Here is a 26,917-nt window from a genome sequence, read left to right as displayed (position 1 = left end):
CCGTTGACGCAGCCCGACTCGTCGCTGTGGTCAGGACAGTCCAGGACCTTGTTACACTGCTTGGTGCCGTGGATGCAGGAGCCATCACCACACTGGAACTCATCGGGGCGACACGTCAGCAGAGCTGTGAGAGGGCGCACACATACACACACACACTTGAAATTGGACGTGTAAATCCTCTTAATCCCTTCTAGAGTAACACAGCATCCTAAAGTAGGAATGGACCAAATACCTTTTGTTGCAATTTATACGTCTATCTTCCCTGGCCTGCAGAATAAAGGCAAGCAATGCTAAAAGCATATATTCTACAAGGAGGTTGTATTTTAGGCTTGGTTTACTTTTTTGTTTGATTGTTTGTCCGTCAACAGGATTAGGGAACAATGCTGGCTAATGCTGATGGCATCTGTGCTACATTCATTATGACTTCCAGACCAGGAAATTACAAATGAATGCCCCCTTATGAAATTCAACACATCGTGATGTAGTGTCCACCTTGTTTCCAGCTAATGAAAACACTACATTTCGGAATAACGATTTCCAAATGTAGGAAAGGGGATTATAGGAGGATCAGGTGAATGCACCATGGTACTTCTAGGAGATCAGTGCTCTCCAAGTGCTATTATGTTGTAATTCAAAGAGGCCCTTTTATGCTTTTTCCTTTCCCTGGAGTGTTACATAGGTGTTTTGCAAAGGCTCAAATCCCAACTTGCAAATATAGATCAGACAATTAGCATAATAGGGCCTCTCTGATCTACAATAGAGTGGTGCAGGGATGACGTATTTACCCAGAAGTAAGCTGCGCTCGGGTTCCCTCGACAAAAAAGCAATGAGATTTCTCCATAGGATTTTGGAAAATAGCTGGAAATAAGGTCTGTGGAAAATGAACCTGTTAGATAAATGCACGTTTTGTTCAGCCGGATAATATCCACATGTCTACCCTACTTTTATAATTTTCTAATCATAAATCTAATCGGCAGAAGCAAAATGCTAACTGTATGCTATAAACGAACTACAGAAGGGTCGCCGCTTCAACGTCACGCCAACTTAAGATCCATATTCAAAAATACAGATTCAAAATTGTACAAGTTGAAGCTTTTGTTTTAACAGTTTGCAGGAGGCTTGCTTTCAAGCAGAACACGGCAAACAAACTTAGAGGGAGTGTTCGGTGTAATGACGTACAACGTCCTCCACAACTTCTATAGTCCTATTCAGCCACTTGGTAACAACCATCGTTTTTCAGACACCTAAACTCTTCAAAGATCACCAGTGGGGTCACTGCTGATGGATTTAATGTCGTAGAACAAAACCTGATCCGTCTCTTAAATTTGTTTCAACCACAGACCTTATTTGGAGCTATTTTCCAAAATCCTATGGAGAAATCCCATTGGCTCCGAGCCGAGGGAAACAGTAGTGGAAAAATGCTGACTCACTTCTGGGTTTTAGGACTCGTCACTGCGCCACTCTATAACCTCCATGCGGTTGTTTGCCTCCACCAACAGTAAAGTAGCAGTTTACATAAATATCATAAGTTCATTTTTTTGTCTCTAGCTTTGGTTTAGGAGCAGGAGTGGTCATTGGCCAATTGGGAGGTCAGTGGTTCCATTTCCAGCCGAGCAGTCAACATGTTGATTTGTCCTTGTGCAAGATACTTAACTCCAAATTGCTCCCAAAGGCCAACGATGTGTGAATCCTCACTTGTATAGGCAAAAGCGCTACATAAAATGCACTCATTAATATCTCAATGCGTGTGAAATAGTGATAATCAGCATAGGATTTCTTGAGTTATAGCCAAACATCTGTTTTGTGAGGTCACAGCGACCTTGACCACCAACATATAATTAGGTCATTAGTCCAAGTGGACGTTTTTGCCGAAATTGAAAAGAAACTCCCACAAGGCTTTCCTGGAATGTTGCATTCATGAAAACAGGACAAAGGACAGACATCAACCATCTTGCCACAACTATCACTTGTGCAAGCACACTACACCTTTGCAGTAGCAATCAAAATCGTTGTGTTAAAAGTAAAACACATACATACAGTACTGTCCTTGTATCCACCCACAGTTAGGTGCTACCAAGGACAGTGACCCTGAAGGTGTGTGATGAATGATTTTAATATAGTAATGCAAAGATGAAACCACAGCACATTTCATTAATATCCCGAGCACAGACATGCTTTCTAAAGCACACTAAAACGCTATATATATGACTGAGGGGGAAATGATTTAGTGTTATCACAGGATGAGCAGAGCGGAGGGGAGGCAATGGAGACAGTTGCCCGGACACACATGTGCATGCCCTCACAAACACATTATCTTTAATACAGTGTTTCTCTGGATCTGGGATCAATAGAGACGCTCTGATTGGCCAATACCCTACAGACACATGCATTCAATTTATATCTAATGTCGGAAATATACTGATGAATCACAAAAGCCTTTGTGTTCAGCGGAAAAGTTGGCAGAATACTCGATTCATATTAATGTAACAATAAGAATAGTTTATTTATCGCAAAGGGAAATTGGATTTTGTGACGGTTGATTTATTTAGAATGAAATAAAACTAAAATAGTCATGTAAATATAAGAAAGTAAGTAAAAATGGGCTAGAAAAGATAAGTAAAATAGAATTAAAGTACTTATCTAAAGTAAAGTAAAAATATGAAATCAAAGATACAATAAAATAAGAAATGTTATATAAAAGAGAAGGTAGAGTGAAAAGGTGCAATAAAAATGGAATTACAATTTTTATACAAACATAAGTTGAGTAAAATTGTGTAAAATAGACAAATTAAATAGAATAAAAGTATTTATATATAACTATGCTATGAAAGATACAATTAAATAGAAAAAAGTTTTTTTAGTAAAAATGTGCGATAAAACACAAAAGAAACTAGACAATATGAAGTGTCTCTGAGCAACAGGAAAAGCACTATAAATACCATGTATTATTATTATTATTATTATTATTGTTATTGTATGGATCATTCCATTCAGGCTGCATGGGGGGGCTGAATGTCAGATTTTACATTTAATCGCTTGGTTTTCCCCCGATAATCCATGATATATTATAGCCTATTATGATGTCCATTTTAGCCTATTAATAACAATGTATAGAAACAAATATCTGCATTGACATGAAAGCAGGTGACTACAGAACATGGTAACCACAATAAGCTTTGAACAAATGTGAGGTTGTGCCACCAACAGCCTCTACCAAAGCAGCCGGTGAACAAAACATCAATCTCCTACAAGTGCTGCTTATATGACACCGCAGAGAGTGAGAAGTGCGTGTGATGTGTGCACCACACATCTTGATAATGAATGGTGGGACTATCTGGGCTTCACACTCTGGCTTAGTGAGACAGAAGCTTCGGGGCTCCCCCATCCGTGACCGGCTAATAGGAAAACCTGCTTTATCACAAGGCCCCATCTTCACACTGTGTTTATCAACAGAAACACACCCATTACCACACATTTAGAATACAAACACGTCCCCAACTCCAGCAGGGTGGGAACGTGCTAAATGACAACTCAGAAAGCAGATGAAATATTGTTGTGGAGAATGTTTCCTCTGTGAAGCACACTTATCTTGACATACTTTTCACACCCCGTTTGATTCCGAGTAGTTTTTCAATGATTTGATCCAAACAGACATGTTGCGCTGCCAATCTCAGTCGTAGTGAAATGTTCTCATGACACAAGGAAACACCATCACTCCATTCAGGCCATGTGGACGATTTCACATGGGAATATTTGTTTCCTCCCCAAAATCCATGACATATAGCGTATTGCAATGCACATTTTCAGGGTATTAATAATACTGTGAAAACAATCTCCTTAGCTTGCAAGAATAATTCAGTATGTTGAAAAAGTTGTACTAATGTGGGGGTCCCTTGGAGCAGCATCTTTGCTTCATACTCTAACAAGAACATAAGACTACACTCACATAAGAATGAAAAAAGTGTCATAGTGCTACATTTATTCATAAAGTGGTGATATTCTGCTCATTTTAGGGATCATATGTGTGTGCCGAACGGCAAAGCTTGATGTTTTTCTCAAGACCGTATATATTAATATATATTATGAAATATTTGTATCTTTGTCAAGGTATTTTACCACAACATCAAATGTATTTAATGTTTTGCAGTTGTGAAAATGAATGTACTTATTCATACATATCGATGTATGCATAGGCCAACTAAATAAGCTTTTGACCCTACACCTCTGGACATGCTTTATACCTGTTTAGAACTAGCATGGTGTAATATTGAATGGAAACACAGCTTTATGGTTTTACTTCTCTATTGTACTGAATCTATACCTAATCTAAGCCCATTCACATATTCCAATCGTACACCCTTTCAGTCAGATGAAACTGCCGTTCATACATAAATATAGGGACAGCCTTTACACAACGAAGAATGTATAGCTCCTGAAAGAAATGGAAAGAAAAGAGGAACTCACGGCATTCAAACTCATCCGACTTGTCCTTGCAGTCTGGGTCTCCGTCACACTTCCATGTGAGCCGCACACACTCCCCGTTGGCGCAGCGGAACTCCTCGGTGGTGCAGTTAGTCCGGCGATTGGTCAGGTACGGGACCCCGTCTCCACCGCAGCGCTCCGGCCCCTCGTCTGAACTGTCTGCACAGTCGGGGTCCCCGTCGCAGCTCCACATGAGCGGCACACACTCGGAGGAGTTGCAGCGGAAGTGGTTGGGCCCGCAGGTCAGAGGGGAGGAGCACTTCAGCTCGTCACTGCCGTCCCCGCAGTCATCGTCCCCGTCACACACGTAGACCGTGGCCAAGCACTTACGGTTACCGCACATGAACTCACCGCTGGGGCAGGCGTTGGCATCTAGAGGACAGGAAGAGAAGAATGTGAGTTAGTTTGAAGAGCTAATAAAGGTCTGTCTGCCTAACTGGTTGGTTATTGGCTAATGGTTACACAAGCCAAACAAATCGTTAAGACATCATAAAGTGGCCAACATCTGATCAGCTCATTTTCAGACAGGCTTTTATAGAAATGGATCAGGACAAAAAGAGAACAAATCTTTTTTCCTGAAACTTTCAGGGTCTCTTTACACAGAGGGAACACATGTTTACATAACAGACATGAAAAAGTGGATTTTGCATAATAGGTGACCTTTAAAGATAATAGAAAATGTTTTAATCTGCGTCTGCTTTAGGCAGCAGTGATTCAAATATGTCAAAGCTTGAATAAACCAAGTGGGTGAGGACCTTTACAAACAAGCTTACTTTACTCTGAAATGCAATTAATGTGTAGCATTATCTTCCCTTCTAAAGTGTCTGTGCTTATTCTATCTTAAATTTTAAACCAAGTTCAGACTGATGAAATTCATGTTATGGGACCATTTAGTATAAGAGTTTATTTTTAAGCTATTTGGTTAATGTTCTTTCTGTTTACCGTCAGGGCCTCTATATTAAAATGTTGGATAGCTTATCTAAGTGTTCAATTTTAGATTTGTTAATGATGTCGATTTTGAATAAAATCAATTGAATTGAAGGTGATACATGTATTGTGAGTCCACCTATGCAGTTTAACTGAACAAAGACATAGTACGCTCATTTTCTGGTTCATATTTGTATTATGTGTCTCTACTCTGACATTTCTCCATGCTTTAATGTTCAAAAAGCTCTTTATTTTTCTCATACTGCCATTTCATTTCATTTAATCGTTTATTTGAAGAGGGACAATGCACATTGATGAAAATGTTTAACAATTAATGCTTAAAAATGTAAATATGCCAGATTTGAGCTTTTAGCTAATTTCCATCCGTAGTCCCGTCCCATACAACACTTAAGAACATGACAGTTAAATTTTCTCAACCAATCTTTGAGTTGACCTTTAAAACTGTTCAAAGTGGGACAATCCCGTAACTCAGTTGGGAGGCTATTCCACAATGAGCTGCCCTTAATTGATAGTGCCGCAGCACCTCTTTTCACCCTCTGTCTAAAACCAGAGCCCAGTCTGCTCTGATTGGTTAGCTGGCCGGCTCTGTTGTGAATGGAGATGTATCTGAAAGGACCTGTCCCTGGTCCTAACACGTTACTCACAGGTAAGACTGAGAGTCAGTATGGGTATGGGGAAGAGACAGGTTGTTATCACACGATGAGGGTGAGACACAGATAATGGAGCTCTCTCTGTGGAGGATCTCTATCATTGTCCTTCCTCCTCTCTCTAAGATCTGTTTCTTCCTTCTGTTTGTTTTATGATGTCCGTTCCCTGGCTTCTCTTTCTCTTATCTAACCAACACGGTGAAGCTTGTAATTCATTCACTGTATGTTATGGTTTGACACAAGTAGGTTACAGTTGTCATTGTATTAGGGGTGTAACGGTACACGTACCGAAATTATTCGGTACGGGCCCTTCGGTTCGGTACACATGTGTACCGAAGCGTACCGAACGAATATAACGTTAAACGTAAAAAATTGATAACGTGAACAACTTTTTGGAAGTAATCTCAGGTGCTGCGTCGCAGCATTCAGAGGAATAGAGTGGCGAAGTCCCTCCCCTTCCGGGGGAGCTCCATGGGACCTTATTTCGAAAAAATTATGTATTGAAGTCAATGGAGAGAGAAAGATTATCTTTCAATCCCGTTTGAATTGTGCCACGAATTACACATATGATGTTTGTTAATTTAAAAAGATAATTTTGTAAGTAAAAAAAAAAAAATGTCTCGTAAAACTGCTAAGTAGCACATTTGTTTGTGTGAAACGCTCAATGAACTACATCTCTGGTCTCGCAGAACAACACACGTCACCAAGATGGCCGTCACTACTGTCTTGTCAACAAAACGATTGAATACCCTCACTATCACCACAATGAAACACGTCCAGAAGAATGTCATGCAAAGCTGCCTGCCTGCCTTTCTTTGATTCTCTCTGAACTGCCTGGTCTTTTTAATGTTTAATGTCAACCATTTGTGCAGATAGCATGAAGTAGAAAAGATCGGCGATCGCCGATGCTAGCATTTCTCCCCCGGGCTTAAATTGTGTATTATAGAATGATCACACCGGTGACAGTACTCTTCAAAGGGTTCACGAAATATGACTTCTACTCTTACTGTTTAACATTTTGGGTTACTTAATGTTACTTCATATTAAGGCTAATAAAAATGACAAGGCTGTAATGCTAACTAACGTGCTAGCTACTAGCTAGGTAGCTAACTTGATCCAGCCACTCCTGGTCCTCTCATCAGACGGGAAGCGAAAGAACGAGCAAGACCCATTGCTGGTATGATAACAACCTGGTACTAAGCACACAGGCATCTTGTTAAAGTTATCTTAGCCAGCGCCAGATAGATAGATTATACCTATATGGCGCTGATCTTAGCTATCTCTTATTGAAGGAAAACAATTGTGACATCACTTACGCGACTCTGGGATTTGTAGTCTTTCTAGTTGCGTATTTTTCATAGTCTTATATTTCAACAGTTTTACGACAAACTGTGACTTTTTTGACATGGAAATTATTTTTTAAGATTGACAAACATCACATGTGTAATTCATGGCACAATTCAAACGGGATCGAAAGATACGTTTTCTCTCCATTGACTACAATACATTATTTTTCCGAAATAAGGTCCCATGGGTCGGAAGTAGATGGGCGTGACTTCGCCACTCTATTTGCTCAAATTGGGTTCAATACGTCATAGAGCGACCAAGTCATTTCATTGGACGAGAGCCATACTATGAGAGCTGGTCAGAGGGATGCGTTCCAATTTAGTCAGTAATTTGAGGAACTGTCGAAATGGCGAACGCAGATAAAGTTGAGCTCGAAAATCCTCGAGCATCATTGAAGTCTCCGGTTTGGGAACATTTTGGTTTCGCAGTTACGTACAAGGATGACGGACAAAGACAGGTGGACCGAACCAAAGCTGTTTGTCGGCATTGTTCAACTAAAATTGGTTACGCGGCTGGCAATACATCAAACTTGCACACTCATTTGAAAAGACATCACCCGAACGTGAATATCACCGGTACCAAAAGAAAAAAGACTGAAGTGCAAACTCAACTCGCACTAGCATTTAAGCCTCCACCACTCGCAAAAAGTTCAGACCGAGCCAAAGCTATTACAAATGTCAAATATCCTTATGTTGCCATGTTAGCAAAGCGCTACCTGGCTGTATCTGCTACTACCTCTGTCCCTAGCGAGAGGGTGTTCTCCACAGCAGGAGACATTGTTAGTGCCAGCTGATCTGCCCTTTCGGCAAGCAATGTGGACAAGTTAATTTTTATTTAAAAAAACATGAAAATACAATGACAAGCAAGTCCTAATGTCAAGCTGGCTGCTTAGGTACTAGTACAGTTCAAATACAGATTATTTCAGTTCATCGAAATGCTGCACCTTAATGTTTATTTTATCATATTTTGTATTTATTTGAGTGAATACATTATTCACAGTTTAATAATAATAAAAAAATATATATATTTTATGTTTTGTGATAATTTTTTCTGCTGTACCGAAAACGTACCGAACCGAACCGTGACCTAAAAACCGAGGTATGTACCGAACCGAAATGTTTGTGAACCATTACACCCCTAATAGAGGGGCTGATGTTGATTGTTAGGTCAAGAGTGGGACACTCTTTTCCAGGACGAAAAAGCAGTTCAGTCTTGTCAAGGTTGAGCTTGAGGTGGTGAGCAGACATCCACTGAGAGATGTCTGCTAGACAAGCAGAGATGCGTGCTTCACAATTTAATAGAACAGCAGGCTTGTTTGAAGTGTGAAGTCGTTTTTTCACTCTATTGTTATTTTCCACACAAGGCCAAATAGATATAGATAACAGTTATTGCAGGGATGTACGAATCATGGGGCTGCCCTAGTAGTTAGAAGGTCAGCAGTCTTGCTCAATGGGCACCTTGGCAGTGATAAATATGTGTTTCTGAAAAACCCCCCTCCTCCGAAAAAAGAAAGAACATAATTGTTCTTGAACATTCCCAACACAATCTAAAGGACACAAAATAAAATACTTGATAATCTTTACATTATCATCTGTCGTACAATATATAGACATGACTACAAGCATTATTCCATAAGGGGCTTATCATACGAAATCAGGACATGACTGCATTCCTTTTTAAGTTATGAAATACTTTTTTTGATAAATGGAAATTATCTAGATCAATATATCAGAGTTTTAAAATGACAATATCATTAATTGCTGCAATTATTCTGGGACGTTATATCATCCAAAAAAAGTTATGACAGTCCTACAAACCAGATGGCACTATTTGCATTGAAAGTTAGCATCGGAAGGCCTCGCTCGAGACAAAAGCAATGGGGTTTTTCCATTGGATATGATTTGTCAAACACGTTTAATATGAAGTAGGAAAAAGTCAAAAGCTAATGTTAGGCTATAAATAAACTACATCACCTTCAGGTGACTTCACATCAACCACTTTAAGAATGATGTGATGTTTGGAAGTCTCATTTAGTCACGTTTTTATGACACAGTGAACCTTCCGAGATGTACGAGTCGGGAATTTACTGACCTATCGTAATTCCTAGAACAAATCAGAACAATCTCCTACGTTTTTGTTAACCAAATATCTTGTTTCAGGCATTTAACCACTAACATGTTCAAAAAAACTACATCTTTGAGACGAAGAAACCAGAAATGGTAAAATGTTAACACATTTATAGGTTTAAAAACTCATTCCCGCACCTCTCCTTAACATAACTGAGCTTTGAGATATCTCACCAGATAGTCTAAATCAGGGCTATTTAATTAGTTTGGAATGGGGCCGGTTGATGAAAATGATCCAAAGCAAGGGGCCCGGAAAAAGATGGCATGACATATGAGCAATCATATTAAGAACTTCAGATACAGTTAATACTACAACAGCATAGTGGAGTGCATATATTGTGTTTAATTAAATCAAACAACATAGCCCCAAGGCATGTATAGATCTAAATGCCTCAGAACTCAGTAGGCCTACATGTGAAGCTGATTTAACCATCATCATTTAATGTGATTTCATTTAGGTGAAATTATGTATGATTCACGCAGAGAGGCAATACATGACAGGAGTTGTCACCACAGTAGCTAGTAGGTGGCTTTGAAACCCGAGCCCGCAGAAGTTTTCAGGCATTGTCTTCCCCTCTATCTCTCAATGTAACACCCTCTCTGGAATAAAGGCACAGTAGCACAATCACTACCATTTGGCTACCTTGGTTCTGTAGTTGGTGCCAGTTAAACATTTCTAGGGCATTTAAATAGCTTGGCTCTGGTCCTCAATTACCTTTGACTTGTTACTGAATTTTAAGGGAGATGTTTTACTGCAAATGTCTGCAGGAAGGGAAAGTTTTTCCTGTAATTTCACCTCCCCCGATTCACAAAGCCAACCTCAAGGCTTCTGTAAATCCTTTTCTCTTTCTTTGTCTCGCTACCTCTTGCCATTTTCTCTGTCTCAAGTCTGGCCAAAAGCGCTCAGGCTGTGAAGATAGTCGGTGTTCCCACTGTGAGCCCAGAGTAGCTCAGAGGCCAGCACAGTGAGAAGCAGGGTTTGATATTATTCATACGAACCACAGGCAGCTCCAACACCGCTGCCTCTGGCTGTTAAGGCTGGTTACAGGAAGGAATTGCCGTTTTAAAACTTGTTACACGGAATCGGCAACTATTGTCACTGACCTGCAGGGGAGCGCTCATATCTCCCAAATATAGAGTAGTAGTAGTAGTTAGTTATAGTAGAGACGTTGGTTAAGTCCTACAGTACAGTCAAGACTTTATGAGAATACACAGTCGTTTTTTTTTCTGATTCTCACCTTTTGTTCTAAACAGGGGTATAGTGCTATGTCTCCAAACACCGGAGGGCACCTGAGCCACAATTGTGGCTCATTTTGAAGGATATGCAACCACTGCCCATTAGCACTCCAGCCAGAATCGGCAAAGTAGCATAGTGAACAGCTTTATCGTATGAAAAGCTCCTTGACGTATTACATTACATTACATGTCACTTGTTAGATGCTTTTATCCAAGGCGACTTACATACTCAATACTGTGGGCAATCCCCACAGGAGCAATTTGGGGTGAAGTGTCTCAGGGACACAACCACATGCTGACTGCAGTGGGGTTTGAACCAACGCTCAACCCACCGCACCACACGCCACATATACAGTAACCTCATGCTGCAGCCAGAGAAGTGCAGAGCGCACTGCTGTCCACACACAACAGTTCACTGTGTTTAATTTCATTTGATCACTAAAATCGCTAAATTACTCGAGCAGGCTTCCTTCTAACCTTTTTAGCAAAAGCATCGTCTCGTGTTTTATCACTGAAACACATTGCGGGTCAAATACTGTTTTGTCACAGTAATGACTTAACTATGTGAACTCAAACAATACATGAGTATTCTTCATAAAATAAAGACATGAGATTTCAAACCAGTCTCCTGATGTATCAATATTACAGTAACTTCCTGAATGAAAATCCTCCTCTGTCTGTCCTTGTGGAGATGTGTGTTCACTCTGCCCTGCTTATCTGTGTGTGTATTGGCGTATGTGTGTGTATGTGCATGCCGCGCCGGACACTGGTACTCGTTTACAGAGGATATGTTTGATTGTGCGACAGTTAAGCAGCAGAGCTCATTAAATATATAAAGTGGAAACACTGTACAGATCTTTAGCCAGAGCGCACCGGGACGTCACTGAAGAACACTACACCCATGGTTCTAAATGAGAATCGGCATTTCAATGGCTACAGAAACCAGTTTGAAATGTTCTACACAGAAATAAAACAGGCGTCAACATTTACATATCCGTTAAAAATAGTTAGAAGCTGAATGGTTGTCCTCATTTGGCGGTTTTAAGACACTAAAAGCAAACGGAAAAGAAGAAAACAATTATATTTTACAGTCGAGTAGAAAATCATGCATTTGCACGTGCTGAGTTTAACTGGGGGAACAAACATCTTATGCGAGATAGTGTCCTAATTACTATCCTATGTCATTATACCACATGTTTAAGTCCCTATCTATGTTCTCATTGATTGCAACACAAGCACGGGGGAAACAAAAACAAGATTATGTTAGGGTTTGTATTCATTAATAATAAACAAGCTCTGAAGGGTTATACCTCGACCTTCACTCCCTACTAACTTGGCAATAAATAATTAAGCAGATTCAACAGCCGTGTAAGTTAATACACGGCGGACACCATTAGTAACGTACTGGCCTGGCTACCCAGGAGAGAGACTTTGTTTCACAGTGTAGACCTTAAGTACATATATTTGAAGACTTTGGAGCAACTTTGAGCACACAGACTGCCTGTGGGTGATGTTGTACGAGTCTTAGTGGCTTTATAATTATAAATAAATTAGACACATCATTTCACTAAGTGGGTAGAATTTGTTTACTTCAATCTATTTACACACAGTAATTTAGTGTATCTGCTTGAATAAAACAGGGGAAATCCTATATGTATACTGAACACCAAATGGATATGTTTATATGTATGCATATAGAGTGTATGATTAGTGTATGCATGTACACACACAGGGAAATTGTATTTGCTGTACCACTACACAACTTTTTGTTTTTATTTGTAACTTTACACCTGCTTAAAATCTGTCAGAATGTTCAGTATGAGCATGTTAGCATGCCGATGTTAGCATTTAGATTAGCCTAGCTAACATGGTCGTTGAATCTTTTCCTTGTTAAAGTCAACAAAAAAAATCTTTCAATCTTTCTTTCATACTTTATGACTGTGTGTTTGCTAAAATTAGCAACACATGCTAACTTTTCTAATAGAATAACAAACCTTCCTGGCTGTCCTTAATTTTCATTTCTCAGGTTATTTTTATTGTTTATTACGAAAAAAATGTTTATTAAAAAATAATTGATTTATCTGTGGACAGAGTGGTTGTCAAGGCATACAGAGCTTTGTTTGCTAGAGCTCATATGAACAATAAATAATTACAGAAAATATAAAAAGATGTTTACAAAAAATACAAATAAATCTTTAAACTCTAGACATGTATTGCCCCTTCTTTAATATCTTGGGTGGGATTCCTTTTCCATGACGACCACAGTAGTAGACAGCACTTGGCAGAGTAACACACGGCTTTGATGATGGGAGATTGTTGCCAGCAGCAACCAAGAGATGACTGGTCCTTCTACCCACATTAACATTACAGCTGATGAGTGTGGTGTGTGTGAATATTCAGGATACAGAATAAAGTAAATTATATAATACTTTTAGCGTAGGAAGATGGATGAGACGAAAGATGAAAATAAGTCTAGTATTTTAAGTTATATTCCGGTAATGTAAATGTATATTTTGTGGGGTTTTGGTGGGAATGCTTTCACACCCCTGCAGAACATTCGTGAGAGAAGAAAAACATGTGGATGAACCTTCATTTGACCGGATTTCTGCCTGCAGAAATGTATTTGATCAATAAAACCCTTTCCTCCAAATTAAAAATGAATCTCTGGATTTGCATTAAAACTGGCCATGCGCGTCTGTTGGTTGCCGGTACAGTGTATTTCAGAAGCGATGGGCATTTGTTTCTGGGATAATGGATTGAAAAGAATGCTAAGCATTTTCCAACAGCGCTGCCACACAGGAATTTGAGAAAAAGAGATGGAACAAATTGTAATACCCTGCCCATTTTAAATGTGATGATGCAAATCCAAACCTGCTGAAAAAACAAATGTTACCACTAGAAGTCGGGTCGGCCATTGTTGAGAAAGAATGTTTATATTGAAACTCAAACATATTCAACATTTGTGACGGAGGATTTATGCTGATAAAAGTATCAATAAAACCCCCTTGGTTTTATTGAGGAGGATTCGTATGCTTCATTTTCTGTATTCCCGCACAGCATTTTCGCACCTCACTGTCGAACCATTTTCTAATCTGACAGTTTTGACATGTCCACTCTGAATCTAGAGCTGAGGTTCATTACATCTACAGTCGCTGCAGCAAGGTCATTGGAACACACCGCCGCTAAAGACAAGCTTAGAAAGGTAGAAACACACACACTAACACACACACCCACACACCAACACACTTCCTGCCAGTTCAGACGGGTCACATTGCCTCACCAGGGAAATAGCTCAGTGGCTGACCTTTTCTGTGATGCTACACACACATTTACAGGAGGAGCTGTAATAGAAAATAAATACTTCCTTAATCTATATAAATAATAGAGGACAAGGAAGGGGGCACATTCAGATTTTGTTTTACCTCCTCTATGTAATGGATGATACAATCTTACTTTAGGCCAATGGGGAAGACACATACGGGGCTTATAAGAGCTGTTTGGGGGTTTCCCTTTCCTGCACTGCGCTACATAGGTTTGTATGCATGTAAATGGTCTGCAAAGGCTACAATCCGTGTTTCTCTCCCCCCCCCCCCCCTGCCCGAATGACCTCCATTGGACTCCTTTGTTTACTTCCGTAACATAAGGACATTACTATGTAAAACTTGCGCTTCTATTGGCTAGCAATCGGACACATTGTACGCGATAGGCTAAGGGGCAGGTCATTGCTGACATCTCTAAGAGGTTGAGAAATCACAACAGTCAGCCAGCTAACCAATCAGAGGAGACTGGGCTGTGGTTTCAGACAGAGGGTAAAAAGTATGAGAAAAATAAAGACCATTTTGAACATTAAAGCATCTAAACATGTCGCAGTAGATAGCCAAACAATACAAATATGAACCTGAAAATGAGAATAGTATGTCCTCTTTAAGACTACACTTAACACACACACATTTAAATCAGCAGAATAAATTAAATGGATACTTTTTTGTCGGTGGATGCACTTTAGTTTTGTAAAACAGTCTTTGTAGAAGCTTTATCCGTGGGGATGCACAGCATTGTACCTGTCAGTTTAGTTTCACTACATCAGACAGCTGTGAAGAGCGCAGGAAGTAATTGTTTGCCTCATACTATCCAAGCACCGTTAAATATGAATAAAAGACATGCAGAAACACAAACGCAGAGAAATATTATTTGCACACGCCGGGCAGCCAGCTCATCCTGACACTGGGTGCACGTGCGAACACACACAAATCCAGAGCGGCTCCTGAGCGCTGTGGTAGATCCCAGCAGACAGTAGACGCCCGGAGAGGACGTGCACATTCATCTCCACATCACTGAGGGTGGAGGACATCTCTCTCGATCTGCTGCTTAATGTTAATGTTGATCAAGGAGAAGTTCCTCTGGTGAGGGCTAGATTCTACTTAATACATAATTCAACATGTGGAAGACTCAATTAGCAGGATGCCTCAACAAGATGTACAAAACGTCCAAAACGCTAAACCAAACCAATGTACTTGTTTCTTCTGTTGATCATGGAGAGTGTAAAGGAATCAATTTCCAATGTGTTTAAAATGTTAAGCTATGGGCCGCCATTTAGCTCAATTGGTAGAGCTGGGGTCCCTTCTGTGGCAGACGCAGGTTCACATCCAGTTTGAGCTCCTTGTACGTGTGTCTTCTTCTCTATCTCCCCCTTACAACGCTGTCAATCTCAATATTAAAGCCAACTTTGCCCGAAAATATTTTTTTAAATGATAATTAAATGTATGTTGGACATGTCGTACTTCAAGAGTTTTGGTAGTACTTCAATAAACAAGTAAAACAAAACCAAAAAGTAATGACACTCAGCAATTGACAGCAGCCATTATATTATCCATGACCAGTCACAGAGACAGCTAGTGCTTCTAAAAAATAACTATAGCCTTGTGAACTTCTTTTGAACACCAGACAGGTACAGTTAAGCCACCAGGTGCAGCGAGGTGGAGCATGATTTGATGTGGCAGTCATATTAATAACCTGTTTTGATTTTTCCAGACGGGTCCGTCTAAAAGCTGCAGGAGGCCGGGTCATCAACATGGTTAACTAAATGATTTATGTGCCTGTGAGTTCATGTCTTTAACTCTTAGTTTGTCCGTGATAAATCAGTCCGAAGAGGAAAACGGTTAGCTGCATTTTTCTGGTGTAACAGGTTCATTCAAAATATGGGGGTAAAGATGGACTGATTGATGGGTTCTGAACTAATTTCAAAGTATGCTTTGCACCTTAGACAGTGCGGTAGTTTCCATGTGTATACCTGTGGAAAGTAGCTTCTGTACGTGGGCATTCCTGTGGGAAATGTGTGAGATAATCGAGACCTCCTGTGCCGTGAGTGGATTTGGTTCTTCCTACATCAGTCAATCGGCTTGCTACTCCCTCCCTGCACGTTGGACCCAGGTGCCCCCCAACTAAAGCAAGCCATTTCCTATCCTGCCTGCAAAATGGTGGAACGAGCTCCCCGTTCGACAGCAAGAGTGTTTATATATTTCGTTGGGAACTGAAAACCCAACTGTTTCGCCTGTAACTTGGCCATTAAAAACAAGAAGACAATGAGCACTTCATGAGTTTAGCCTATTTGAAAATAATGCACTAGCATTCCAATGGTTTGGCAAATATATATGAATCTTTCGTGTTGTTCTGAGTTTTAATCTTCATGGTTTATTACATTGATTGTAAGTCGCTTAGATAAAGGTGTCTGCTAAATGAAAATGTAAGTAATGTTGTGTAAAGTATTTAAGGTTTTTAAAATCTCTGCTTTGAAGTAATAAGACCCAGGAATGTATTTCCGATCGTTCTATTATTTAAAAGCTAGATGTCTTAACTAATGTGACATTAGTAGCCTTCTCTCCTGTGCCTGACCATGACGCATATCATCCATCCTCCTTTTCTAGACAGTTGATGAAATAGACCCAGGTTTTTTGTTATTCCCTCGCTTGTTAATTGAAAAAGGAAGTCTTATTCACTCCTTATTATCTTGCTATTTCTACGCTGTGAAAGGGACACACATTGAAGCAGCATTTTTGTTTCGGCATTTGGGGACTCCATCCCACATGTCATGCTCAATGGTGCTGAGAATGTTCACTTAAGCTTAAATATTTGTATATACAGCCCCCAAAATATGATTTGTGACTACATTTGCAGCCTCACTGAATGTGTTTTTTTGCAGCTGAGCCTTCTGCTGTCGGGCAGAAGCAAAATGCAATTGGATATATAAACTGTTCATAAAACAACTTTATTCTCCATTTCCTCTTTCGCCTCACTTCCCGACAGTAAATATGAAAGATCTGAAGCCTACTCTCAGTACTCAGAGTTATACAGCAAGCAGTGTTTTTGACACATAGGGCAATTATGGACTATGCAAAGTAGTAATTCTGTCAACTATGTCTTTTAAGTTAGCACTCACATGGCAGAAAAAAATTATACGTTTTCTTTTTTGTTGTTTTTCCCCCTCATAGCCAGTCAATAGTGTTGCAGTGATGACATATGTGTGCAAGCAAGACAAGAATCCATGGGACTTTTCCATTGGATTTCGAAATATTGCAGAAAATCTGTGGCAAACATGTGTTTATGATACATCGCATTTTTTCAGGAAGGTTAATTTCCTCATATAAATACCACCTCTATAACAGTTGAAGTGCAAACTCAATTGCCAGGAGTAAAAAGCTAACATTAGGCTATAATCAAACTACATCACTGTTGCATGACTTCACGTCACACATCGCTAAGCTAAAGGAAGCTAATTTGAGACGAGGGAGCCCGGAAGTGCTAAAATGCTAGCTCCTTTCCAGGTGTAGGGCTCATTCCTGAACCACTTCATTCAGATTTGGTCAGGTTTAGTTTTGCATCAGACCCTTTGAAAAAAAGGGAAATAAGGCAACCTTCTTGAACTCCTTGTCCTCCTTCTAATCAGAAACAAGGTTGGATAGTGAGTGAATGCTTGGGACCTTCCCTTTGATATGCAGTCAGGTAAGTTGAGATAGACGCAATCATGTGGGCTTATATTGGACCTATAAGTCTTCAGTTAAACTTGCCTTCGTAGTACATAGCCTTAAATGTGATGTTAGCCAGCACTGTGCTTTTTTTAGTGTTGGACTCAACTTCTCATTCCTGGTCACGCTGAGCGGAGTTTACCTCAGGACAGATTCTGGCCTCTGCTAGGGGGTGGCCTCGTGTCGATCGAGAGGCTTAAGACCGTTGCATCAATACGGACATTAGAATAAAAAAGGGATTAGCACAGGCTAGACTGGGTCTCAATGGACAACGAAGTGAAAAGCCATCTAAGCTAAGAAGGCATTAGATCTGAAGTCAATGGAATCACTTCCACTCGCTCTGGCCTGAGAGCGTGGGGCCACTTTGAGACGGGGAGTCATTAACGGGCCACTTGCAGGCAGGCAAAAATAAATTCTTAATTGAAAGACAAATTGAAAACACCTGTATCAGGTATCGTTCAAGGAGGGGAGGGTAAATACCTATTCAAGAGCACTTTTTTTTTTTTTTTTAATTAATAAACTTCATTTGGCTTCCACTCTAAATAAATACTCAAATGTGTGTGTGTGTTTGTAACAAATCAACATAAATAGCTTAAACACGTAACAGGGCTCAACGCTAACTTTTTTAAGTGGTTGCCAGGCTGGCAACCAGGCATCAGCTTTTGGTTGCCAAAACTGAAAATATGGTTGCCATTTTCAGTCACCATATATTTTAAATAATTAAGATACTATACAGTTATACATCAACTTAATAATGAAAAAGAAACAAAATAATGTTCAAATGCTTTACAATAAGTAATTAACACAATTATTTGAAACTAAAGTGGTAGTAAACTTGTCCACCCTCAATTGCTGGTATACTAAATACCAGTAGTGCAGCTGCTGTCATGTTCTTCACAGATCCCTAACAAATGAATTGAGCAAGTTACTAGTTTCTTGGTCATCCGCTAAACTAAAGGCCAAGAAGTGGTTGACATTTTTTCTGAATGGTTGCCAATGGCAACCTGGCAACCGTTACTGTCGAGCCCTGCACTAGCCAGTCATATAATCAACACCCACACACACATACAACTGACAGGGAGCCTGAAGAGACGAACAATCATTTATATAGGATAATAAGGAGATGGTTTTTTTTTTTCTCCCACTATGTATTTGCGGCAACGTGCCATTTTGCACATCATCTTCAAAGTCTAACCCCCTCCCCCCCTTCAGCTCTGTAGCCTTTTTCTTGACGTGAAGAAGCAAGGGAGAGGGAGAAAAGAAGAAGAAGCTGATTCTTCACGGCGCCTCAGAAGTAGGGCAAAGATAGTCCCTTCAGGGCGGGGGGGGGATGGTGATGTCATTTTTGATGGTTCTGAGCGCCCTGCAGAGGAAAGGCTAAAGACTCGAGGTTCAAAATGTGATGACGAGACGCCAAGTTCCAACAGATATCTGCACCAAGAATCATTCCACATCAAAGAGAACTCTCTTTGTTGACTGCAGCTTAGAACCCAAACCTTACTTCAAATCCTTCTGATTAAATAGGATTGATCCCTGCTGTGCTTTAATGTCAAAAGCCTCTGGAAGGTAGGTGTGATCAAAAAGAGTGAAACGACAGAAAATACTAAAAAGGAAAAAAATGAGTTCTTGAGTTCTCCTTATCTCCGAGTCTTATCAAGTCAGTCCCATTTGAGACAGTCCATATTAATCCTCTCAGTAATATCCTACAGGAACAGGAATAGGGTGAACCATATACGTCCCAAACACCTGTGGAGATGGCCAGGGCACATTGTATTGTCCATATAATAGTGCAAGAGCATTAACATAAAGTGGGTTTATGTGAAGCCCTACCGAACGATGAACTGGATGACCCAACGTCTCATAAGTAGGGTTGGGTACCGAGAACCGGTTTCGGTTCGGAACCGGTTCCAACATTTCGATTCCAACGGCATCATTTAGACATGTGAATTTCAGTTCCGCTTTTCGATGCCTGAGGAAATGTTTCTCGCCGCTCTCCGTAGACTGCGGCGAGGCGGGAAATGTAGCGTTGTAGCAAAGCAGCAAACTGTGGGGTAGAGACGGGAAGCCAATACGGAAGTGTCACACACTGCAGTTCATATATTGGCCGATAGGCGATGGCTGCAGAAAGGAGCAATTTCCATAGACCCCCATGTTAAAATGCCCAACTTTACAGCAGAAAAAAAACATGTTTCTACCCCTGGCTCCATACATTTTTATAATCGATATACAGTAGTTAGATTCCACCTTCATGATTATGGATCTGTGAGTGAATTATTTTCTAATGCGACCTTTTTATTTATATTAGGTCTTAAAGTGTGTGCATAAATTAGGGCGTGGTCACATTGAGTGACGGCTCTGTCAAGTGCCTGCCGCTGTTAGCTTCTTGTCTCTCTGCTAGCTGCTCCGTGAAGCTAGCTACAGGGACTCTGCCTGCTCAGCTCATCCAGGAAACACAACTTGTAGCCGGCCGTGGTTGTTTTTGTTCTTCATGCTTATATATCGGACCATTGTGACTCGCTCTGCCGTTAAAACAGACGGTGCATGAATGCGGTAAGTGAAATTCGAGTGCTTTATTTATGTGTTAATGATTTTAATCAGCTACGTAATGAATGGTAAGGCTTGGGTTAGCATGTAAGCTAGTGGTAGCTACATCGGTGCTAACGATGCTAATCGTAGCCTCCAAGTTAAAATCATAGACTGTATATATAAAGGTTAAAACGAAATAGACAAGTGTTAAGTGGGATAACTGTTGAACAAACGGCTTCTGTTTGAGGTTGATAAAATAAGGTTACATCCTTGTAACTTAGAGATATGTTATTATGTAGGTAGAACTGTATGCATCTAAGGTTAATTTAAATTGGCTATGCTCAAGTATGAGACAAGCTAATGTCGAAGTAGTTATGTGAAATCAACCTCACAATAAGATGTGTGTATATTATAATTATTAATGTCATATTTCAAGATGATTACTTAGAATCTTAGATATTACAATATGGTTGGTTGAGCTGGAGTTCATTATTGAGCTTACACGTTAACGTCACAGTCATCTGAAGAACGAACCCAAACCTTGTTGTTTTTATGAATTGCATTACCAAATGGGTATCAAATAAACAGTAAGCATTGGTAACACAACTTCCAAAGTTACAGTAAAATAAAAAAGGACCCTGACTCGGACAATACACAATCCAACAGAAGAGAATCAGTTATATTGTTTGTACACATGGTACTTTACATATATATATATATATATATATATATATATGCAGACCCCCTCCCCCACGACTACGCCTCGAAATCCGATCCATGTATATTACAAACAGGATTGGTGACAAAGCGCAGCCCTGGCGGAGGCCAACCCTCACCGGAAATGGGTCCGACTTACTGCCGAGGACCCGGACACAGCTCTCGCTTTGGGAGTACAGAGATTGGATGGCCCTGAGTAGAGACCCCCTCACCCCATACTCCCGCAGCAGCTCCCACAGTAACTCCCTGGGAACTCGGTCATACGCCTTCTCCAAGTCTACAAAACACATGTAGACCGGATAAGCGTACTCCCAGGCCCCCTCCAGGATCCTTGCGAGAGTAAAAAGCTGATTCGTCGTTCCACGACCAGGACGGAATTCGCATTGTTCCTCCTCAATCTGAGGTTCGACAATCGGCCTGACCCTCCTTTCGAGTACCTTGGAGTAAACTTTCCCGGGGAGGCTGAGTAGTGTGATGCCTCTGTAATTGGCACACACCCTCTGATCCCCCTTTTTGAAAAGGGGGACCACCACCCCGGTCTGCCACTCCTTCGGTACTGTTTCCGACTTCCACGCAACGTTGATGAGACGTGTCAACCATGACAGTCCCTCAACACCCAGAGCCTTCAGCATTTCCGGGCGGATCTCATCCACCCCCGGGGCTTTGCCACTGTGGAGTTGTTTGACGACCTCAGTGACCTCCCCCCGGGAGATTGGTGTTGATCCCCCGTCATACTCCAGCTCTGCCTCTAACATAGAGGGCGGAGTTGTCGGGTTCAGGAGTTCCTCAAAGTGTTCCTTCCAACGCCCCAACACTCCATCAGTTGAGGTCAACAACGTCCCATCCTTACTGTACACAGCTTGGATGGTTCCCTGCTTCCCCCTCCTGAGGTGTCGGACAGTTTTCCAGAACAACTTTGGTGCCGCCCGAAAGTCCTTCTCCATGTCTTATATCATAGGTTTATATATATCTATGGTTGTACCTACACTTCCTACAGCGTAACCTGAGACCAGGGACGACCCGTCGCACTGGCGTTATAGATGTTCGCCTAGGGCGCCAGATCTGTGGAGGCGCTGCGCTGACAGCTCTGGGAGGAAAAGTGTTGACCGTTGGGGCTCATCCTAATTTTCGGCCTTGATGTAACAACATTCATAATTAAGTCAATGTAACACCCTTTTCATCCCGGTTACAGTTTTCATTTGCCCTGTACGATGGGCGCTGCAAGTGATGAAAATGGGGGATGTTGGCTTATCTGGCACCCGCAGCTCACAGCCAAAGTGCGAGGGAGAAAGGGAGGGCGCTGTTGTTATTAGCATCTGGTGCTAGCTGCTCTAACGGAAGAAGAAGATGTTTCTACAATGACGTGCAGGGAGAGTCATCTCCAGTCAGACTGACGGTACGTCCACACAGCAGCTTTTCAAAAATCTTGAAAATCTTGGAGCTGGGCGTGTCTGACAGCTTGGGAATTTTTTGCGAGCAATGCGACCAACAACCAATCACATGAATCTCCCGCCCCCGACATACAAAGCAAAAAAAACCCGGGGATTTTATGCGAGCAATATATATATAAACTCCCCAAACAGGCGAAAACCTACCAGTTTCCCCCACTGTCTCTGCCTCCTCCCTCCATGCTGGTTCCTCCGGTTTGTATCCCGTTAATAGTTCTGGTCGTAAAGAACCGGGTGATTTGCTACCGTAATTTCTCGTTTGGAATATGAGGAAATGAACTGCGGTCTGGTTCTCCCTGCTTACACGCGGTTTGATTGGCTAGCGCTTCTACTGTCAGATTTGCATAAACGTGTTTGATTGGCTGACGCTTCCAGCTCAGCTTCAAAAGTTGAACATTGCTCAACTTTTGAATCCTGGAAATCCTGGACATCCTGGAAATCTTTGCTTCGCTCCCCCACAATGCAGTTCGGCGAAAAGCGAGGCAAAGTGACGTCATCCCCATTCAAAGTCAATGGGCAGAGAAGCGTTGGAAGCGGTGGAAGTTTCTTCTGAAGCTGCTGTGTGGACGTACCGTGAGGCTGATAACTACAGCTCAGTGAGGTAAAGAGTGTTTAGATAGTTCACTTAGTCTAATTTATCTCAGTGGGTCTCAAACGTTTTGATCACAATTTATGTAAACACATATTTCCAAGGCACTTCTTTATAATTATTGGGATAAAACAGGCTTGAAATCATTCCAATGTATACTATAGGACAGTAAACCAGACATATCGTTTTAAACTGGAGATAAAAACATATGCATAAATAAAATAGTAAAATAAGGTATGAATGAACAACAAAAATAAAATAAGTTACATGTATTTGTTATTGGCTATGGTAGGTTATGTTCACATACTTATTTGATTATTAAAATGTAAACCGATCTCTTTCATATGGGTGTTTAGAGTTGTACCCCCTAGATATAGTCCCTAGGAATTCTGCTTAAAGTGCACCAGATTGAAGCATTTTACTTCAAAATGTTCAAATAGTTCTTTCCGGTATGCCTGAGAAGGCAGATATGCTTGTTTTTCTCAACAAGAACTGTTTTTAAATGGGGGGGGTTTCCTTTAAAAGTTGGACTGTTGCACTGTTGTGGCTTCAGTGGTTCTCAGGTTAAAGTTACATAGCAGTGAATATAAACAGACTGATTAATGTGAATATTACTGTAAACTAACCTGTGTAAAAGTTTCTCGAATAAATGTAATTTTTTTGGTGGAAGAAGCATGTATCATTTGTTTACCCTGCCCCGTTAAGAACCGGAATCGAAAAGTAGAATCGGAATCGGAATCGTGGATATTCAAACGATACCCAACCCTACTCATAAGTCAGTGTTTCTCTGGGTTGGTTCTCTCTCTGTGACCTGCGTGGTTCTGTGTCAAAAGGGTCATTTTCTTGAACATTTGGCCGGTCTGCCGGCTGAACAGTTTGTTTTAGCTCTTGTGTTATTGTCCATAAACATCTGCACAGGATTCTCCATTCTGAACTCTTCTGCATCAACGTCGAGTTGAGGCGGATGTGCTGTGTTAGGAAAGGCTGGAGGTGAAGCATCCTGCTCTTCAGGCTGATGATGTCGATGTCTCAACCTATTAGCCCAATAATACTCATCTGAGCTTGCTGACTCCTCTGTTTCACCTGGTTCAACATCCTGCTTTGCTTTGTATGGGATTGTCTTTGTACCGTGCTTTGTGCTGGTTCCTCAAGTGGCAAAGCATTACATGACATCAACATGTTACGATGGAGGATTCTACTTATTCCTGTTCCACGTTCTGGCTTTACCTCATAGACCGGGCTGCTTTCTCCTTTCCGAGAGACTACAACGTGCATCTTATCTTCCCAGTATGAGCGTAACTTTCCGGGTCCACCACACTCAGACATATTCCTCACAAGGACCCTGTCGCACTTTGCCTTTTTTTATCATAGATTTGTTTTCCTCTTGCTGTAGTCTTTTGAATATTTTTGGATGCAATGTCATAAGCCTCTTTCATTTGTTGCTGCCATTTTTGAGCATACTCATGATGTGAATTACATCCTTCCCCATCACTTATCTCTAAGATTAAATAAATTAGCAGACGGGGCTTTCTCCCAAAAAGCAGATAGAATGGGGAATAACCAGTTGCTTCACTGGTTGTACAGTTGTAAGCATGTACCACTTTAGTAGTCACTCCAGTTTCCCTTTTTCTCTTCATCCAAAGTCCGCAGCATTGAAAGCAAAGTTCGGTTAAATCTTTCTGCCGGGTTCCCCTGTGGGTGGTAGGGAGTTGTTTTTGAATGTTCAATTCCTGAGTACTTCTGCAGTTGTCTGAAAAGCTGGCTCTCAAATTCTCTACCCTGATCATGATGTATTTTAGCAGGAAAACCACATTTCAATGCAAAATCATTAAAGATGTTCTCAACTGCAGTTTTACCTGATTTGTTTCGGGTTGGATACGCCTGGGCAAATTTAGTGAAGTTATCAATTATCACAAAAATATATTCATACCCTCCCCCTGCTTTTTTAAAGGTGAAGATAATCTATGGAGACCATTTCAAACGGTGCTGTTGCAGGTACATGACACATAGGGGCTCTGACATGCACTGTAGGTCTTTTTTGGATGTTGCATTTGCACACCTGAGTGATAAAAAAACTCAATGTCTTTCTGCATCCCAGGCCAATAAAACCTGTCTCGTGCGAGGTGTAAAACTCGTTCCACCCCCAAATGACCCATTTCACAGTGAAGGTACCTGTACACCAATCCTCTGTACTGCTCTGGAAGCACGATTTGAGTACATGTTGCAGTTTTGAGTTTCAACACACCCTCTCCTGAAACAAATAGTCTTTATTTCTTTTTTTTCTGTATATACCGCATGGGGTATGGGGTGCCTATCTTTATTTCGTTTTCCGAGGCCACCATGCCCGCGTGCTGCTCCTGAGACGACCTCCCTGTTGAGCTCCCCTCGTGGGTTGCACGGGCTGATCCACCTGCTCCTCTCTCTCGTCGGCTGCATGTGGCGCTGCTCCAACGACGACGGTCTCCGGCTGGCTCTCTTGAAGAATGTCCAGTAGATCGTACATCTCCAACAGTTCATTACTAACTGTACAACGTGCTTAACCAGGGCACGTCTGCCTTTATTTTTAATGTCTACATATCCTTTTCCAGTGAAGTTGCTACGCTCACAACACTGCTGCAATTCCTTTACAGTCAGTCCTAACAGTTTTTATCCGATCTCATTGACAAAATCTTCTCTGATCTGACATCTTGTTTCTGACCGGACTTTTTCACGGGAAAAACAACAAACGAGGCAGAGCCGTACTAGCTACACTACACTTGAACTGTTAGCCTAGCCTAGCTACGAACCACGTTACCCGTCGCTCTCCAGTATCCGTCTTTACCGTCCTTTCCCGGGAACCTTTCGCCGTGAAGTTAATCATCTCGGTAGGACCTCCACATTGTTACACCACTCAGACCGCAAGGGCATTATAGGTGTAGAAAACGTTCATTTATTAACTTCCAAAAGGCACATGTGCAAGATATCTCAAACAATCTCAAAAGCACAACACACAGACACACTTATTCTGTTCATGTCCAGAATAAAACAATCATGAACCATAAGGTGATCTTCCCCCTTGTGGTATAAACATGTATGTGCAGGTAGACAACCTCAACCTTATGGGTGCTACACATGTTATATAGTTACTCAGATTATAACGGAACCCAAGGAAAAGCAATCGATTCCAGATCAAGTCAACCCAACATCCAGCCAATTCCAAGATATGCTCATACGCTCAGTTGGTCAGGGCAACCCAATGCGGGAAGGCGGTCAACTCAACATAGTTGAACGATGGTGCTTCAGTTAGAAAAACTCTTCTATATGCCATTGTTTTTTTAAGATGAATTCAAAATAAGATGGAACAGATTGTCTAACAAAACATATATTTGTATAGTTTTTTGTATATGTTGTTTTGCTTTTGTTGAATTAAATTACACTGGGAAAAACACTTAAAAGATGGATTGATGGATTGAAATGAGAATGATAGTTCAAACTGTAATAACTATTTGACCTTATGGAATGCAGGTGATGTTGGGAAAGGTAGGTAAAACCAGCAGAATGAATGACTTTCTTTGAGGTTCCATTCCTTCTTAATTGGAGAACTGTCGGCTAAACAAACTCACCAGACGCGCAGTCCTCCTCGTCCGCCCCGTTCTCGCAATCTTTCTCCCCATCACATCTCCATGACAACGAGACACACTTGTTGGTTCCCCCACAGTCAAATTTCTCTGGAGGGCATGTCTGTTTGCCTGTGGGCGAGATGAAAGAGATACAGAGATTACGGCAGGGGATTTATGATCGCTTAAAAGACAGTAAAGCCGGGAACAAACACTGGACTTGATTTCTATCG

At 41.1% G+C, this 26,917-nt stretch overlaps 1 protein-coding gene across 2 annotated transcripts in view; it reads right to left on the bottom strand.

Annotated features, from left to right (window-relative positions):
• Positions 1-26,917, bottom strand: part of LOC117462692 (low-density lipoprotein receptor-related protein 8-like) — a 146,155-nt gene that overhangs the window by 55,082 nt on the left and 64,156 nt on the right. For both annotated transcript variants that reach the window (XM_034104963.1, XM_034104964.1), the window contains 3 exons: positions 26,691-26,816; positions 4,465-4,854; positions 2-124 (listed from right to left, as the gene is read on the bottom strand). In XM_034104963.1, coding sequence (XP_033960854.1) covers positions 2-124; positions 4,465-4,854; positions 26,691-26,816 — 639 coding nt within the window. The remainder of the gene's footprint in view (position 1; positions 125-4,464; positions 4,855-26,690; positions 26,817-26,917) is intronic.

Source organism: Pseudochaenichthys georgianus, chromosome 17, assembly GCF_902827115.2.
Source record: "Pseudochaenichthys georgianus chromosome 17, fPseGeo1.2, whole genome shotgun sequence".
NCBI lineage: Eukaryota > Metazoa > Chordata > Actinopteri > Perciformes > Channichthyidae > Pseudochaenichthys > Pseudochaenichthys georgianus.
The sequence above is the reverse complement of the archived record's forward strand: the minus strand, read 5'-3'. Positions and strand labels throughout refer to the sequence as shown.